This window comes from Helianthus annuus, chromosome 13 (genome assembly GCF_002127325.2).
Source record: "Helianthus annuus cultivar XRQ/B chromosome 13, HanXRQr2.0-SUNRISE, whole genome shotgun sequence".
Lineage (NCBI taxonomy): Eukaryota > Viridiplantae > Streptophyta > Magnoliopsida > Asterales > Asteraceae > Helianthus > Helianthus annuus.
The window spans coordinates 102,252,964-102,269,896 of record NC_035445.2 but is presented as its reverse complement, the minus strand read 5'-3'; the positions used below and the strand labels follow the sequence as shown (position 1 = coordinate 102,269,896).

Below are 16,933 nucleotides of genomic sequence, written 5' to 3'. Positions count from 1 at the left end.
TTATGTATACTACTAAGTTCTTCAGGTAGGTTTAGTTTATAGGCAACTGATCCGACGCGTTCGATAACCTCAAAAGGTCCTATGTATCTCGGGCTTAGCTTACCTTTCTTACCAAATCGCATCACTCCCTTCCAGGGTGATACCTTAAGCAATACTTTGTCACCTACTTCGAAGTGAAAAGGCTTACGCTTTGGATCAGTGTAGCTTTTCTGCCTATCTTGGGCAGCTTTCAAGCGATCGCGAATCTGGACAATCTTGTCCGTTGTTTCAAAAACCAAATCTGGTCCTGATAACTGAACTTCTCCTACTTCTGCCCAACAGATGGGCGTTCTGCATTTTCTACCATATAATGCCTCGAAAGGCGCAACCTTAATACTAGTATGGTAGCTATTGTTATAGGAGAACTCTATCAATGGTAGGTGGTTATCCCAACTGCCACCTAAATCAATCACACATGCTCGAAGCATGTCTTCCAATGTTTGGATGGTACGCTCACTCTGTCCGTCTGTCTGCGGATGGTAAGCCGTACTAAAGTTTAAGCGCGTACCCAAAGACTGTTGGAAACTCTTCCAAAAATGAGAGGTGTATCTCGTATCTCGGTCAGAGATAATCGACACTGGTACACCATGTAGAGCTACGATCTTATCCACATACAATTGAGCTAACATGTCAGAGCTGTAAGTTTCCTTAACGGGAAGAAAATGTGCTGACTTGGTTAGCCTATCTACTATAACCCATATAGTATCGTTTCCCTTCCTTGTCTTGGGCAATTTGGTGATGAAATCCATTGTCACCATCTCCCACTTCCATGTGGGAATTTCAGGTTGTTGAAGGAAACCTAACGGCTTCTGATGCTCAGCTTTGACTTGCGCACAAGTCAGACATTTAGCTACATACGCAGCTACAGACTTTTTCAAACCAATCCACCAGTAGTTTGCCTTTAGATCCTGGTACATCTTATCAGCACTAGGATGAACGGAATATTTGGAGCTGTGGGCTTCCTGGAGGATAACATCTCGAAGTCCTCCATAAACTGGAACCCATATTCGCCCATTCAGTCTTAGCATTCCATCCTTGTCATAGGATAACTGCTTCTCAGTTACTCCTAGCTTTTCTTCAGGATAGTTAGCTTCCAACACAGCTTCCTTCTGTGCAGCTAACACCCTTTCGTTCAAATTATTCCTTATTTCTATGCGCTTGGCATTGATTCTTATCAGCTTCACTCTTTCTTTTCTGCTTAAGGCGTCAGCAACTACATTTGCCTTGCCTGGATGGTATCTTATCTCACAGTCGTAATCATTTAAAGTTTCCATCCATCGTCTTTGTCGCATGTTCAATTCCTTCTGATTGAACAAATGTTGAAGGCTCTTGTGATCTGAATAGATTACACACTTTGTTCCGTACAAGTAGTGTCTCCAAAGTTTCAGTGCAAATACCACGGCACCCAGTTCCAAGTCGTGGGTGGTGTAGTTTTTCTCGTGCACCTTTAGTTGTCGTGAAGCGTAGGCAATGACCTTGCCTCTTTGCATGAGTACACAACCCATGCCAGTGTGTGACGCATCGGAATACACCACGAATTCTTCTATACCATCGGGCAATGTTAACACTGGTGCATTGCTCAACTTCTTCTTCAGAACGTCAAAGGATTCCTGCTGCTTAGGGCCCCAATCAAACTTGATCTTCTTACGTGTCAACGAAGTTAGGGGCGCAGCAATCCTTGAAAAATTTTCGATGAATCGCCTATAGTATCCTGCTAATCCTAGAAAACTGCGAATCTCGGTAGGTGTCTTTGGCTCTTGCCAATTCATAACTGCTTCTACCTTAGCGGGATCCACTTGGATACCATGCTCACTTACCACATGTCCAAGGAATTGGACTTCTCGAAGCCAAAATTCGCACTTGGAAAATTTGGCATAGAGTTTCTCATGATGTAGAAGTTTGAGAATACAACGAAGGTGTTTCTCGTGGTCAGCCTGGTTCTTTGAGTAGATAAGGATGTCGTCAATAAAAACGATGACGAATTTATCCAGATAAGGCTTGCAGACGTGATTCATGAGATCCTTGAATGCGGTTGGTGCGTCAGTGAGCCCAAAAGGCATCACTAGGAACTCGTAATGTCCATAATGAGTCCTAAACGCTGTTTTGTGTACATCTTCATCCTTGACCTTCAACTGGTGATAGCCTGACCTCAAGTCGATCTTTGAAAAGTAGCTTTCCCCTTGTAACTGATCGAACAGATCGTCGATCCTAGGCAAAGGATACCTATTCTTGATAGTGACTTTATTAAGCTCGCGGTAATCGATGCACAGACGCATCGATCCATCCTTCTTTTTGACAAACAAAATCGGTGCTCCCCAAGGAGACGAGCTAGGTCTAATAAAACCCTTAGCTAACAGATCATCTAACTGCGTCCTTAACTCCTTCATCTCCGTTGGTGCCAACCTATATGGTGCTCTTGCTACTGGCGCCGCATCCGGAATGATGTCAATTCGAAATTCCACTTGTCTATCTGGTGGTAAACCAGGTAGTTCGTACGGGAAAACTTCAGGGTATTCCGAAATGACAGGGATATCTTCAATCTTTGGCTTTGGCTCATCAATAGTAACTTGTGCCATATAAATGACACAACCCTTCTGCAGACATCTGGATGCCTTGAGCATGGATACTTGCTCAGGCAACCCATGCTGAGTATCTCCTTGGATAGTGAGTGACTCACCAGACGGAGTTTTAACTACCACTTGCTTTCTGTTGCATAGAATCTGGGCTTGGTTATGCGATAACCAATCCATACCTATCACTACGTCAAAACCGGCTAGCTTAAAGGGAAGTAAGGATAATGGAAAAGAGTGATTCCTAATGGATATAACACATCCATCTAAAACAGTTGAGGCGGTTTCTATGGTCCCATCGGCTAATTCCACCTCATACTTCACACTTAAGGCTTTTACATGTAATTTTAACAACTCACAGAACTTATTATCTACAAAAGACTTATCTGCTCCAGAATCAAACAATACTCTAGCAAAAATATCGTTTACAAGAAAGGTACCTGTAATCACGTTGTCATCTTGAACAGCTTCCTTAGCGTCCATCTTGAAGACTCTTGCATTGGTCTTCTTTCCATCATCGGCTTTCTTAGCGTTCTTTGGGCAATTAGACTTTATGTGCCCTTTCTCGTTGCAACCGTAACATGTTGCATCCTTCAGACCCTTACACTTCAAAGTCGTATGATCAGTAGATTTGCAGATTCCACAGGGTCTCGCGTGGGACTGCGATTTCGACTCTAAGCGACATTTCCCAAAATGATTCTTCTTGCAGTTTTGCATTTGGGCTTATCCCCTGATTGTTGCCCATCCTTTTAGATCCCGACCCTTTCTGTGGTCGTCATTTCCTCGGTGTCTCTTATCTGATATTCGTGAGGTATCGTCCTCACACTTTCTCTTACTTTCTTCTGAGTTCCTAAGAGCTCTTAACCTGACTACGTCCTGGGTGAGAGAGAGGGATAGATCAGCTACTGATCTGAAAGTTGTAGGCCTCGATGCCTTAACACTTGCTTTAATCTCAGGGGCCAAACCCCCAATGAAACGGGCAATCCTTCTCGGCTCTGGGGTTACCAAGTATGGAACCAATTGAGATAGAGTATTGAAAGTGGTGAGGTATGCCTGGCAGTCGAGATTTTTCATCACCAAAGATACGAAGTCTGACTCGATCCTTTCAACTTCATGTTGTGGGCAAAAATTCTCTTTAATAAGGGTTACGAACTGATCCCATGACATACTGTAAAGTGTGGCCTTTCCGGCAGCTTGTAAGAGAGATTTCCACCACGCTAGTGCGTCCCCTTTGAACGATTGGGATACGTACTTCACTACATCCCGATCAGCACACCCGCTGATATCTACCACTGTATCCATTTCGTCTAACCAGGTCATGCAGTCAACCGCTCCCTTCTCCCCAGTAAAGTCCCGGGGTTTACATGAGACGAAGTATTTGTATGTACATGACTTACCACGCGGTTCTGACTTATGCTCAACCTTCCTTGACGGGATACTGTTTTGGTTGGATGAATGTCGCTCATCATCCTTCTTGAGCTCATCTTTCTTAGATGCATCCTTCTTAGAGAGTGGTTTGGTATGAGCCTCCGAATGACCCTTGGTCTTGGAATGTGGCGCGGACCGGGTCCTACTTCGGGTCCTACTTGGTTCACTATATTGCCTTTCAATGGCTTTGGCAACAGCATTTTCTACTAAGCTTGTAGCTCCGCACCAGTTATATGTATTCTAGTGTTATCTGGGCCCTCCTCTGGGTGACTGTTTACTTCTTCAGACTTAGCCATGTGCTTTAGGTGCTACATAAAAGTAAGGACAAGGTCTATTTAGAAGCCTAAACAGTATTATCGTTCTTGACGATTTATTAACCATGGTAAATAAGAGCCATATTAGTTAATTAGTTTCATTCAGGACTTTTTATTAGCTACTTTACCCTAGAATGAAATTATATATTGGCACAATAGGCCTAGTCACTTGGACAAATTTCTAAATTTGAATTTAGATTCTATAGGATTAAAATTTGAATAATTAAAACAATCAATCCTTTTCTTGGCAGGGGGTCTATAAACCACGGCTGCCTTTTTGTTTTATATGACATTAGTTATAACCCGTAGGCATTATGTCACAATCAGATATATATATATATATATATAATATAAATTTGGATAATTTATTAAAAGGGTGACATGTGTGATTTTGCGGATCACACTAGCCAAGAATGCTAACATGTTTACAGATGTTAACAGAGATTGAATCTTTTTAAACAGGTTCTACCATATTGGCCAGGTCTTTAATATGACATTCAAGCTAGGTTTTACCTTTTTAAGATTCTTATTATTAAAATGGTAAATTAAATAATAATTGCTATTTTTCATTTATTCGTATATTATATTCATGCATATAATTTAAAAATGAAAAACTTAAATTAACCATTTCAAATAAAATTAACTAACAAGAGTTTGCCCTAAACGGGACTTTTACACAAATAACATACCCACGCAGGGGCTAAACTAACAAACAAACCCACGCAGGGGTCAAACATAAACAACAAACCCACGCAGGGTAGAACAGAAACAACAAACCCACGCAGGAGTCAAACATAAAGGAAATTAGCCCACGCAGGGGCAGAGTACAGGAAATAAATGTCCTCGCAGGGACATGATTAAATAACTAGCAAACAAAGGATTTAGTAGTCCTTCTTGCTTTTTCCCTTGATTAAATCCACCATCTTCTTAAACATCCCACGATTATGCCGACGCTCTTCCCGAATTCATGCCGCATTTCACGTCGCACATCGTTTATCCCTTGAAGGATTTCTTGAACTTGTGGCGGCGACATCATCGGTGCCGGCGGTGGTAGTGGATAATGCGGTGGTTGAGGAGGCTGCGGCTGCTGATATCCATATGATGGTATCCATAGGTCGGTTGTCCCGTAGTCCAGGGACCTCCAAAAGTACCTTCCGGATTGAGAGAGTTGTAGTTCGCAGCTACCCAGTAGGGATCCTCTGTAAAGTTATAACCTGCGGGAAACGTCTGCTCGAAGGGATTATATGCTGCCGCGCTAGTATAAGCAGGGATTGGGTTTCCGAAATCCTGTGGTGGTGGCGGCGCGATTGGCGCTGAAGTTACTTCTGAGACGGGATGTGAAGACTCTCCCATCTCTGGTTCTTCGTGAAGTGGCGAGTACCGGCTGCTACCTGAATGTGGAGGGGTGCCGATGCGTATTCCCCCTCGTGTGGACATCCGTGCGTTTGTTCGTCTTCGCCTTGGAGGCGGAGGAGGCACAACCGGAGGTGGTGGCGGCGGTGGAGTGACTGCGACAAGTCGGGAATCCTCAGAAGGATTCTGCTGCTGCTGTGGCTGCTGTTGCTGGGAGGTGCAAGGGAGAGCTGTGTTGTGGCTGGTGCAGGGGAGAGTTATGGTAACTAGGGGTAAATACCCAGTCATGCTGCCTAAATCTCTCCTCAAAGCTGTCGGGACCATTGTATGGTGATCCCACAAAAGGTGACCCATCAGAAATCTCGATAGGGTGGTTCGGAGTTCCAGATGGTGGCATTGAGGGATCGGTATCTTCATCGACATCCATCGCATTGTCGCCAGGGAAATGGTCTTCTGGTCCAAGTGGGTTAAAACCCATAGGCACATCAAGGTAGTCAGCAGGGTTGAACAGGCCTTGGAAAACAGGTGATGGGTTGGTCAAAGGGTGATTGGTGTCCTTGGAGAGGAATATAGGACTGGTGAGAGTTGTGGGGCTCATTTTCTGATTGAGGCCCAAAGGAGTGTGGGATAGAAGGTGAGGTACTCAGTGAAACCGAGTGCCTTGCGGGTTCAGTAAAAGACCTCCACAGATTTTGAGCATCTGTGTTATGGGAGCCTGAAGGTGTTCGCCTGTGCGAAGGTCCGGCTTCATGGTCGTTTGGGGCTACATATGCTCCTTGTCCCCTTCCTCTTCCTCTCATACGTGGCGGCATTTTGGTGAACCTGTCAAAAATCAAACAAGTGACACAACAAAATATATATAAGACAAAGTTAGAAAATAAAACAAATTTTGGATATTTCCTAAGTTCTTTGTCTAGACTCGAGAATCGAGGAATGTGCAATTGTGTAACTGAGATTAAACACAAAAGGCTAGTGTTTAATTCACTCAGAGTTGGCTCTGATACCAACCTGTCACACCCCTAATTTCCACGTGTCACCGGTGGGCCCGGTGGGGAGTATAGTGACGTAGTTGGCATCATCATAGACAAACAACACAATATAATAAATGCACAGCGGAAGCAAAGATAGATTCATTTCAACTTTAATAGAGTGTAATATCAAATATCACTAATAGTTGAAACGGATCCACAGGCGGATCAAAATAAAATAAGATATTGTTCAACAGATTTATTGTCATCCAAGCTTGCGAGACTTATTGTGGACGCTCTAGAAGACAGCCAGCCTATTACGTGTAGTACCTGCACTTAACCTTTTGGGAAAAATACGTCAGTTTACACTGGTAAATACAATTTAACTGACTCATTTTGAAAAGGTTGAAAATTGATTTGAATGCTCAAGGCACAAAACATTTTTATAACTTGGGATAATTATTTATTATAATCTTGTGAACGAATTACATGTTACTTGTGCGTTCAGTAGCCCGGATCTTGTCCGGGTTAAAGATCAATAGACACACCACAATAATGAGTTATACACTGACAGGTGTACGCCTACACCTCGTGCTCTGGTCGTGGCCATCTCGTAAGATGATGCCAAGGATATCCGGGACATGGTCATTAATCCCCCAAAGGCTTAAAGTAAACAAGACTGTTTAAACAAGCCGATCAAATTATTCAATTAACCACCCAAGGATGTAAGATTTGATGCTCGATCAAGCGGTATTCTATATACCGTAACCCAAGCCCGTATAGGGAAAATAAGTTAAAAGTATTTACCTTGGTAAGTATAAATCACAACTAGCAAGTGAAGGTAGCTTTTACTGGTTCTTCTATTCTGGAACAAAGGTTTATAATAACCTATTAGATTCCTAACGGATCTTTATTTAAGCCTAAGCTTAGACCGGTTAGTTTTAAGGACGATACGGTTCAAACGCACGATTAAGCGAAGACCGGATAGAACGTGATTTAGACCCGACAAGTTTGAATACTTGTATAATATGGGTATGCTAAATACATTCTGGATTTTGAGACAAAAATGATAATGTTTGACCCGTTTCGGTCAATTTATGCAAACTAGTTACATAAACCGAACCGAACGCTAAAAGAGCGTTACGGGTAACCATAAGAGTCATATGCAAGTTCCCTGAGATAATATGCTCTAAATATGTCATAATATCAGTAAGTTATGTTCTATTATGCCCCGAATGAATTTAAACTCAACTTATGCCTTATAAGGGCATTTTGGTCATTTAAAAGATTATAAAAGAGTTAAATTTGTAATCTGAGTTGTAGGTCTGATTTATACAGTAAAAATACTTAATTTAACATATTATAACAGTAGGGTATGTCCCATATATGAAACTTATCATTTAAAATCAAACTATGCACCTTAGGGGTATTTTGGTAATTTCACAAGGGCTAAAAGTGTCAAAACTGGAAACCTGAGTTCAAAAACTTATACTTACTGTTATTTTATAAAAATATACTAAGAATATCAGTAGGTATCAACCTTATATGTTTAATATGGTTATAGTGCATACTAGGCGTTAAAACGCTTAAATAGGCGATTTAGAGCCGTTTCCGGATTTTCAAAAGAAGGCTGATATTTTTATATTTCCAGAATGCTCAAAATAATTTATTTAACAAATGAAATCAGTGGAAAAAGGTTTGGGGTCAAAAAGATTTATAAAACTCATTTTACGGCTTAAAAGGGTAAATTCGGTATTTACCGAATTAAACTTAGAGACCTATGATACGATCAGCCAAAAATTAAATAAAAATCTCCAAAAATCCCAAAATATTATATAACATCAGTGGGTAAAAAGTTTGATATTAAAAAGTGGGTTTAAATAGGCTATACGTTAATTACGCCGTTTACTTAACATAAAGCTTTCAAATTACGATATTGAGCATAACTCTTAATCTAGACCTTAAACTGATATCAAATTTTAAGTGCATGCTTATAAATCAGTAACAAACGTTTCTACTCTTTCACTTTTTCAAAAATCGCGTTTTATAGCAAAAAGGGCATAATAGTCAACTTTTAAACATAAATCGGAAACATGCATATGCATCGGATGAGTATTGAACCAAGTTGTAAAATCTCAGAGAGTTGTACATATATGAAATTGGTTCACAATAAGCTCTAAGTCAGATCTCAAACATGCATGCACGGATCAGAATTGAGAGTCAAAGAAAAAGTCAATTTATGAGACTTTCGGTTCCGATCCGGGTTTGGACTGAAAATTGTCGAGTTGATCATGATGAAACATGTTCTTACATTCATTACAAAGTTATTTTGATGATCAAACAGGTTGCATGTGACCTACATTGCTATTTATGCTAAATTTTGTAAAAACACATTCTGTTGACTTTTTAAGAAAAGCTTTGACTCGACAATCATCATGCTTAGAGTGGGAATCTGTAAATACCCTTTTGAGGGTTTGTTACCCACATAAATACCAACTTGTAGGTACTTTCAATTCGAGAAATGACAGAGCCATTTCGTTTAATCACAAAGTCAAACTAAATTTACGACGGATTGACTTTCGGTTAATAAACTAAACTAGAACGAATTAGAAAAGGGTATGAACACTTACAAGAGTCCTAATAACAAGTAGAAAGCCCTATGAACCCTTGTTGGTGACCAGAGAGCTCCAGATTTGATCTTGTGAATTTTTGAATATGCAAGTGTTCTTGGTTTACTACTTCAAGTGCCTTATATGTAGATTTTAATGTGTTGTGAGGCTGCCACAATAGTCTAGGGAGGTTGCAAGATGTATACAAGTGCCCCTAGCTGCATGTAATCCCATTGGTGAGGCTCTAGAGTCGGATACAGCTGGTTACCACCCGAATTCAGACCTGAAACTGGCAGCTGTGAGTTTTCTGTCGCTGGGCAGGTCATGCGGCCCGCTTAAGGGTGCCAGGCGGGCCGCCTGGGCCTTCTGATCCACAAAAACTCTTTCTAATGTTTGCGTTTTGGTCCTTGGTCCTTTGTTACGTGGTTTTGGCTATCTATCTTGCTCATTAGACCCTCAAACTTGATTTTAAGGACCTTGGGACATTTACAAACATGGTAAAGTCCTTGGTTAACGTTGTGCTCACCCGAAAAGTCACGAAATTCAACGTTGACGCATTTAACCCTTCGTGCACGGTTTTGATCATAACTTTCTCATACGATAACGAAACTTCATGAAATTTTTACCACATATTCTAGTGAGTATATTTATCATTACAAGGCTTCGGGTTTGCCAAAAGATCACTCAGAGGTATAAATTCAACATGTTGACACAATTAGCCCCTGTAGTTTGCAATTCCTCACTTTCTTTCATTTTTCGCTTTGTATGATCCATGATATATCCGTTTAGGATTATAAACACCGTGTAGGGTTATTGTAGAGCCTATTTTTTCATTGTTGACACTTTGGATCCTTATATTTCCATAGTTTCACTGTTTGTCAACTTTAGTCCCTCTAAAGTATGTTTTCACATATCCAAAGCCTATGCCACGTGTCAATGCGTTATTGGACGTAAATTTCCGAGGTGTTACATCCTCACCCCCTTAAAAGAAATCTCGACCTCGAGATTTACTGGAACAAATGAGGGTACTTTTCTTTCATCGTGGATTCTACCTCCCATGTGTATTCGGGACCTCTACGGGCATCCCATTTGACCTTAACAATAGGTATGTACTTTCTTCGGAGCTTCTTCACCTGTCGATCCTCAATCGACAATGGTTTTTCCACAAACTTCAAGCTTTCATCAATGTGTATATCTGTATGCGGTATGACCAGTGATTCGTCAGCGAAACACTTCTTCAGATTACAGATGTGGAACACATTATGTATACTACTAAGTTCTTCAGGTAGGTTTAGTTTATAGGCAACTGATCCGACGCGTTCGATAACCTCAAAAGGTCCTATGTATCTCGGGCTTAGCTTACCTTTCTTACCAAATCGCATCACTCCCTTCCAGGGTGATACCTTAAGCAATACTTTGTCACCTACTTCGAAGTGAAAAGGCTTACGCTTTGGATCAGTGTAGCTTTTCTGCCTATCTTGGGCAGCTTTCAAGCGATCGCGAATCTGGACAATCTTGTCCGTTGTTTCAAAAACCAAATCTGGTCCTGATAACTGAACTTCTCCTACTTCTGCCCAACAGATGGGCGTTCTGCATTTTCTACCATATAATGCCTCGAAAGGCGCAACCTTAATACTAGTATGGTAGCTATTGTTATAGGAGAACTCTATCAATGGTAGGTGGTTATCCCAACTGCCACCTAAATCAATCACACATGCTCGAAGCATGTCTTCCAATGTTTGGATGGTACGCTCACTCTGTCCGTCTGTCTGCGGATGGTAAGCCGTACTAAAGTTTAAGCGCGTACCCAAAGACTGTTGGAAACTCTTCCAAAAATGAGAGGTGTATCTCGTATCTCGGTCAGAGATAATCGACACTGGTACACCATGTAGAGCTACGATCTTATCCACATACAATTGAGCTAACATGTCAGAGCTGTAAGTTTCCTTAACGGGAAGAAAATGTGCTGACTTGGTTAGCCTATCTACTATAACCCATATAGTATCGTTTCCCTTCCTTGTCTTGGGCAATTTGGTGATGAAATCCATTGTCACCATCTCCCACTTCCATGTGGGAATTTCAGGTTGTTGAAGGAAACCTAACGGCTTCTGATGCTCAGCTTTGACTTGCGCACAAGTCAGACATTTAGCTACATACGCAGCTACAGACTTTTTCAAACCAATCCACCAGTAGTTTGCCTTTAGATCCTGGTACATCTTATCAGCACTAGGATGAACGGAATATTTGGAGCTGTGGGCTTCCTGGAGGATAACATCTCGAAGTCCTCCATAAACTGGAACCCATATTCGCCCATTCAGTCTTAGCATTCCATCCTTGTCATAGGATAACTGCTTCTCAGTTACTCCTAGCTTTTCTTCAGGATAGTTAGCTTCCAACACAGCTTCCTTCTGTGCAGCTAACACCCTTTCGTTCAAATTATTCCTTATTTCTATGCGCTTGGCATTGATTCTTATCAGCTTCACTCTTTCTTTTCTGCTTAAGGCGTCAGCAACTACATTTGCCTTGCCTGGATGGTATCTTATCTCACAGTCGTAATCATTTAAAGTTTCCATCCATCGTCTTTGTCGCATGTTCAATTCCTTCTGATTGAACAAATGTTGAAGGCTCTTGTGATCTGAATAGATTACACACTTTGTTCCGTACAAGTAGTGTCTCCAAAGTTTCAGTGCAAATACCACGGCACCCAGTTCCAAGTCGTGGGTGGTGTAGTTTTTCTCGTGCACCTTTAGTTGTCGTGAAGCGTAGGCAATGACCTTGCCTCTTTGCATGAGTACACAACCCATGCCAGTGTGTGACGCATCGGAATACACCACGAATTCTTCTATACCATCGGGCAATGTTAACACTGGTGCATTGCTCAACTTCTTCTTCAGAACGTCAAAGGATTCCTGCTGCTTAGGGCCCCAATCAAACTTGATCTTCTTACGTGTCAACGAAGTTAGGGGCGCAGCAATCCTTGAAAAATTTTCGATGAATCGCCTATAGTATCCTGCTAATCCTAGAAAACTGCGAATCTCGGTAGGTGTCTTTGGCTCTTGCCAATTCATAACTGCTTCTACCTTAGCGGGATCCACTTGGATACCATGCTCACTTACCACATGTCCAAGGAATTGGACTTCTCGAAGCCAAAATTCGCACTTGGAAAATTTGGCATAGAGTTTCTCATGATGTAGAAGTTTGAGAATACAACGAAGGTGTTTCTCGTGGTCAGCCTGGTTCTTTGAGTAGATAAGGATGTCGTCAATAAAAACGATGACGAATTTATCCAGATAAGGCTTGCAGACGTGATTCATGAGATCCTTGAATGCGGTTGGTGCGTCAGTGAGCCCAAAAGGCATCACTAGGAACTCGTAATGTCCATAATGAGTCCTAAACGCTGTTTTGTGTACATCTTCATCCTTGACCTTCAACTGGTGATAGCCTGACCTCAAGTCGATCTTTGAAAAGTAGCTTTCCCCTTGTAACTGATCGAACAGATCGTCGATCCTAGGCAAAGGATACCTATTCTTGATAGTGACTTTATTAAGCTCGCGGTAATCGATGCACAGACGCATCGATCCATCCTTCTTTTTGACAAACAAAATCGGTGCTCCCCAAGGAGACGAGCTAGGTCTAATAAAACCCTTAGCTAACAGATCATCTAACTGCGTCCTTAACTCCTTCATCTCCGTTGGTGCCAACCTATATGGTGCTCTTGCTACTGGCGCCGCATCCGGAATGATGTCAATTCGAAATTCCACTTGTCTATCTGGTGGTAAACCAGGTAGTTCGTACGGGAAAACTTCAGGGTATTCCGAAATGACAGGGATATCTTCAATCTTTGGCTTTGGCTCATCAATAGTAACTTGTGCCATATAAATGACACAACCCTTCTGCAGACATCTGGATGCCTTGAGCATGGATACTTGCTCAGGCAACCCATGCTGAGTATCTCCTTGGATAGTGAGTGACTCACCAGACGGAGTTTTAACTACCACTTGCTTTCTGTTGCATAGAATCTGGGCTTGGTTATGCGATAACCAATCCATACCTATCACTACGTCAAAACCGGCTAGCTTAAAGGGAAGTAAGGATAATGGAAAAGAGTGATTCCTAATGGATATAACACATCCATCTAAAACAGTTGAGGCGGTTTCTATGGTCCCATCGGCTAATTCCACCTCATACTTCACACCTAAGGCTTTTACATGTAATTTTAACAACTCACAGAACTTATTATCTACAAAAGACTTATCTGCTCCAGAATCAAACAATACTCTAGCAAAAATATCGTTTACAAGAAAGGTACCTGTAATCACGTTGTTATCTTGAACAACTTCCTTAGCGTCCATCTTGAAGACCCTTGCGTTGGTCTTTTTCCCCTTTTCGGTTTTCTTGGTGTTCTTTGGGCAATTAGACTTAATGTGCCCCTTCTCATTGCAACCATAACATGTTGCATCCTTCAGCTTCTTACATTCCAAGGTCTTATGATCGGTGGATTTGCAGATTCCACAGGGTCTCGCGTGAGACTGGGATTTCGACTCAAATCGACACTTCCCAAAATGGTTCTTCTTGCAAGTTTTACATTTGGGCTTATCCCCGGATTGTTGCCTATCCTTTTTAGATCCCGACCCTTTCTTGTGGTCGTCATTTCCTCGGTGTCTCTTATCTGATATTCGTGAGGTATCGTCCTCACACTTTCTCTTACTTTCTTCTGAGTTCCTAAGAGCTCTTAACCTGACTACGTCCTGGGTGAGAGAGAGGGATAGATCAGCTACTGATCTGAAAGTTGTAGGCCTCGATGCCTTAACACTTGCTTTAATCTCAGGGGCCAAACCCCCAATGAAACGGGCAATCCTTCTCGGCTCTGGGGTTACCAAGTATGGAACCAATTGAGATAGAGTATTGAAAGTGGTGAGGTATGCCTGGCAGTCGAGATTTTTCATCACCAAAGATACGAAGTCTGACTCGATCTTTTCAACTTCGTGTTGTGGGCAAAAATTCTCTTTAATAAGGGTTACGAACTGATCCCATGACATACTGTAAAGTGTGGCCTTTCCGGCAGCTTGTAAGAGAGATTTCCACCACGCTAGTGCGTCCCCTTTGAACGATTGGGATACGTACTTCACTACATCCCGATCAGCACACCCGCTGATATCTACCACTGTATCCATTTCATCTAACCAGGTCATGCAGTCAACCGCTCCCTTCTCCCCAGTAAAGTCCCGGGGTTTACATGAGACGAAGTATTTGTATGTACATGACTTACCACGCGGTTCTGACTTATGTTCAACCTCCCTTGATGGAACACTGTTTTGGTTGGATGAATGTCGCTCATCATCCTTCTTGAGCTCCTCTTTCTTAGATACATCCTTCTTAGAGAGTGGTTTGCTATGAGCCTCCGAATGACCCTTGGTCTTGGAATGTGGTGCGGACCGGGTCCTACTTCGGGTCCTATTTGATTCACTATATTGCCTTTCAATGGCTTTGGCAACAGCATTTTCCACTAAAGCTTGCAGCTCCGCACCAGTTATATGTATTTTAGTATTATCTGGGCCCTCCTCTGGATGACTGTTTATTTCCTCAGACTTAGCCATGTAGCTTTAGGTGCTACATAAAAGTAAGGACAAGGTCTATTTAGAAGCCTAAACAGTATTATCGTTCTTGACAATTTATTAACCATGGTAAATAAGGGCCATATTAGTTAATTAGTTTCATTCAGGACTTTTTATTAGCTACTTTACCCTAGAATGAAATATATATTGGCACAATAGGCCTAGTCACTTGGACAAATTTCTAAATTTGAATTTAGATTCTATAGGATTAAAATTTGAATAATTAAAACAATCCATCCTTTTCTTGGCAGGGGGTCTATAAACCACGACTGTCTTTTTGTTTTAAGTGACATTAGTTATAACCCGTAGGCATTATGTCACAATCAGATATATATATATATATATATATATATATATATATATATATATATATATAGAATATAGATTTGGATAATTTATTAAAGGGTGACATGTGTGATTTTACGGATCACACTAGCCAAGAATGCTAACATGTTTACAGATGTTAACAGAGATTGAATCTTTTTAAACAGGTTCTACCATATTGGCCAGGTCTTTATTATGACATTCATGCTAGGTTTCACCTTTTTAAGATTCTTATTATTAAAATGGTAAATTAAAATAATAATTGCTATTCTTCATTTATTCGTATATTATATTCATGCATATAATTAAAAAAAATGAGAAACTTAAATTAACCACTTCAAATAAAATTAACTAACAAGGGTTTGCCCTAAACGGGACTTTTACTCAAATAACACACCCACGCAGGGGCTAAACTAACAAACAAACCCACGCAGGGGTCGAACAGAAACAAACAAACCCACGCAGGGGTAGAATAGAAAGGAAAAATATGCCCACGCAGGGGCAGAGTACAGAAATAAATGTCCTCGCAGGGACATGATTAAATAACTAGCAAACAAAGGATTTAGTAGTCCTTCTTGCTTTTTCCCTTGATTAAATCCACCATCTTCTTAAACATCCCACGATTATGCCGACGAACTTCCCGTAATTCATGCCGCATCTCTCGTCGCACTTCATTTATCCCATGAAGGATTTCTTGAATTTGTGGCGGCGACATCATCGGTGCCAGCGGTGGTGGCGGATAATGCGGTGGTTGAGGAGGCTGCGGCTGCTGATATCCATATGATGGGTATCCATAGGTCGATTGTCCCGTAGTCCAGGGACCTCCAAAAGTACCTTCCGGATTTAGAGAGTTGTAGTTCGCAGCTACCCAGTAGGGATCCCCTGTAAAGTCATAACCTGTGGGGTACGTCTGCTCGAAGGGATTGTATGCTGCCGCGCTGGTATAAGCAGGGATTGGGTCTCCAAAACCCTGTGGTGGTGGTGGCGCGATTGGCGCAGATGTTACTTCTGAGATGGGGTGTGAAGATTCTCCCATCTCTGGTTCTTCGTGAAGTGGCGAATATCGGCTGCTACCTGAATGTGGAGGGGTGCCGATGCGTATTCCCCCTCGTGCGGAAATCCGTGCGTTCGTTCGTCTTCGCCTCGGAGGCGGAGGAGGCAAAACCGGAGGTGGTGGCGGCGGTGGAGTGACCGCGACAAGTAGGGAATCCTCAGAAGGATTCTGCTGCTGCTGTGGCTGCTGTTGCTGGGGGTGCAAGGGAGAGCTGTGTTGTGGCTGGTGTAGGGGAGAGTTATGGTAACTAGGGGTAAATACCCAGTCATGCTGCCTAAATTTCTCCTCAAAGCTGTCGGGACCATTGTATGGTGATCCCACAAAAGGTGACCCATCAGAAATCTCGATAGGGTGGTTCGGAGTTCCAGATGGTGGCATTGAGGGATCGGTATCTTCATCGACATCCATCGCATTGTCGCCAGGAAAATGGTCTTCTGGTCCAACTGGGTTAAAACCCATAGGCACATCAAGGTAGTCAGCAGGGTTGAACAGGCCTTGGAAAACAGGTGATGGGTGGTCAAAGGGTGATTGGTGTCCTTGGAGAGGAATATAGGACTGGTGAGAGTTGTGGGGCTCATTTTCTGATTGAGGCCCAAAGGAGTGTGGGATAGAAGGTGAGGTACTCAGTGAAACCGAGTGCCTTGCAGGTTCAGTAAAAG

General features: G+C 42.0%; 1 protein-coding gene across 1 annotated transcript; it reads right to left on the bottom strand.

Moving 5' to 3' along the window:
- Positions 1–15,891: 15,891 nt before the first annotated feature.
- On the bottom strand, positions 15,892–16,733 carry LOC118485826 (abl interactor homolog). The gene is made up of 2 exons (XM_035982307.1): positions 16,055–16,733; positions 15,892–15,989 (listed from the first exon to the last, which is right to left on the bottom strand). The coding sequence occupies exons 1-2, from the start codon at positions 16,731–16,733 to the stop codon at positions 15,892–15,894; spliced, it is 777 nt and encodes a 258-aa protein (XP_035838200.1).
- Positions 16,734–16,933: the final 200 nt, after the last annotated feature.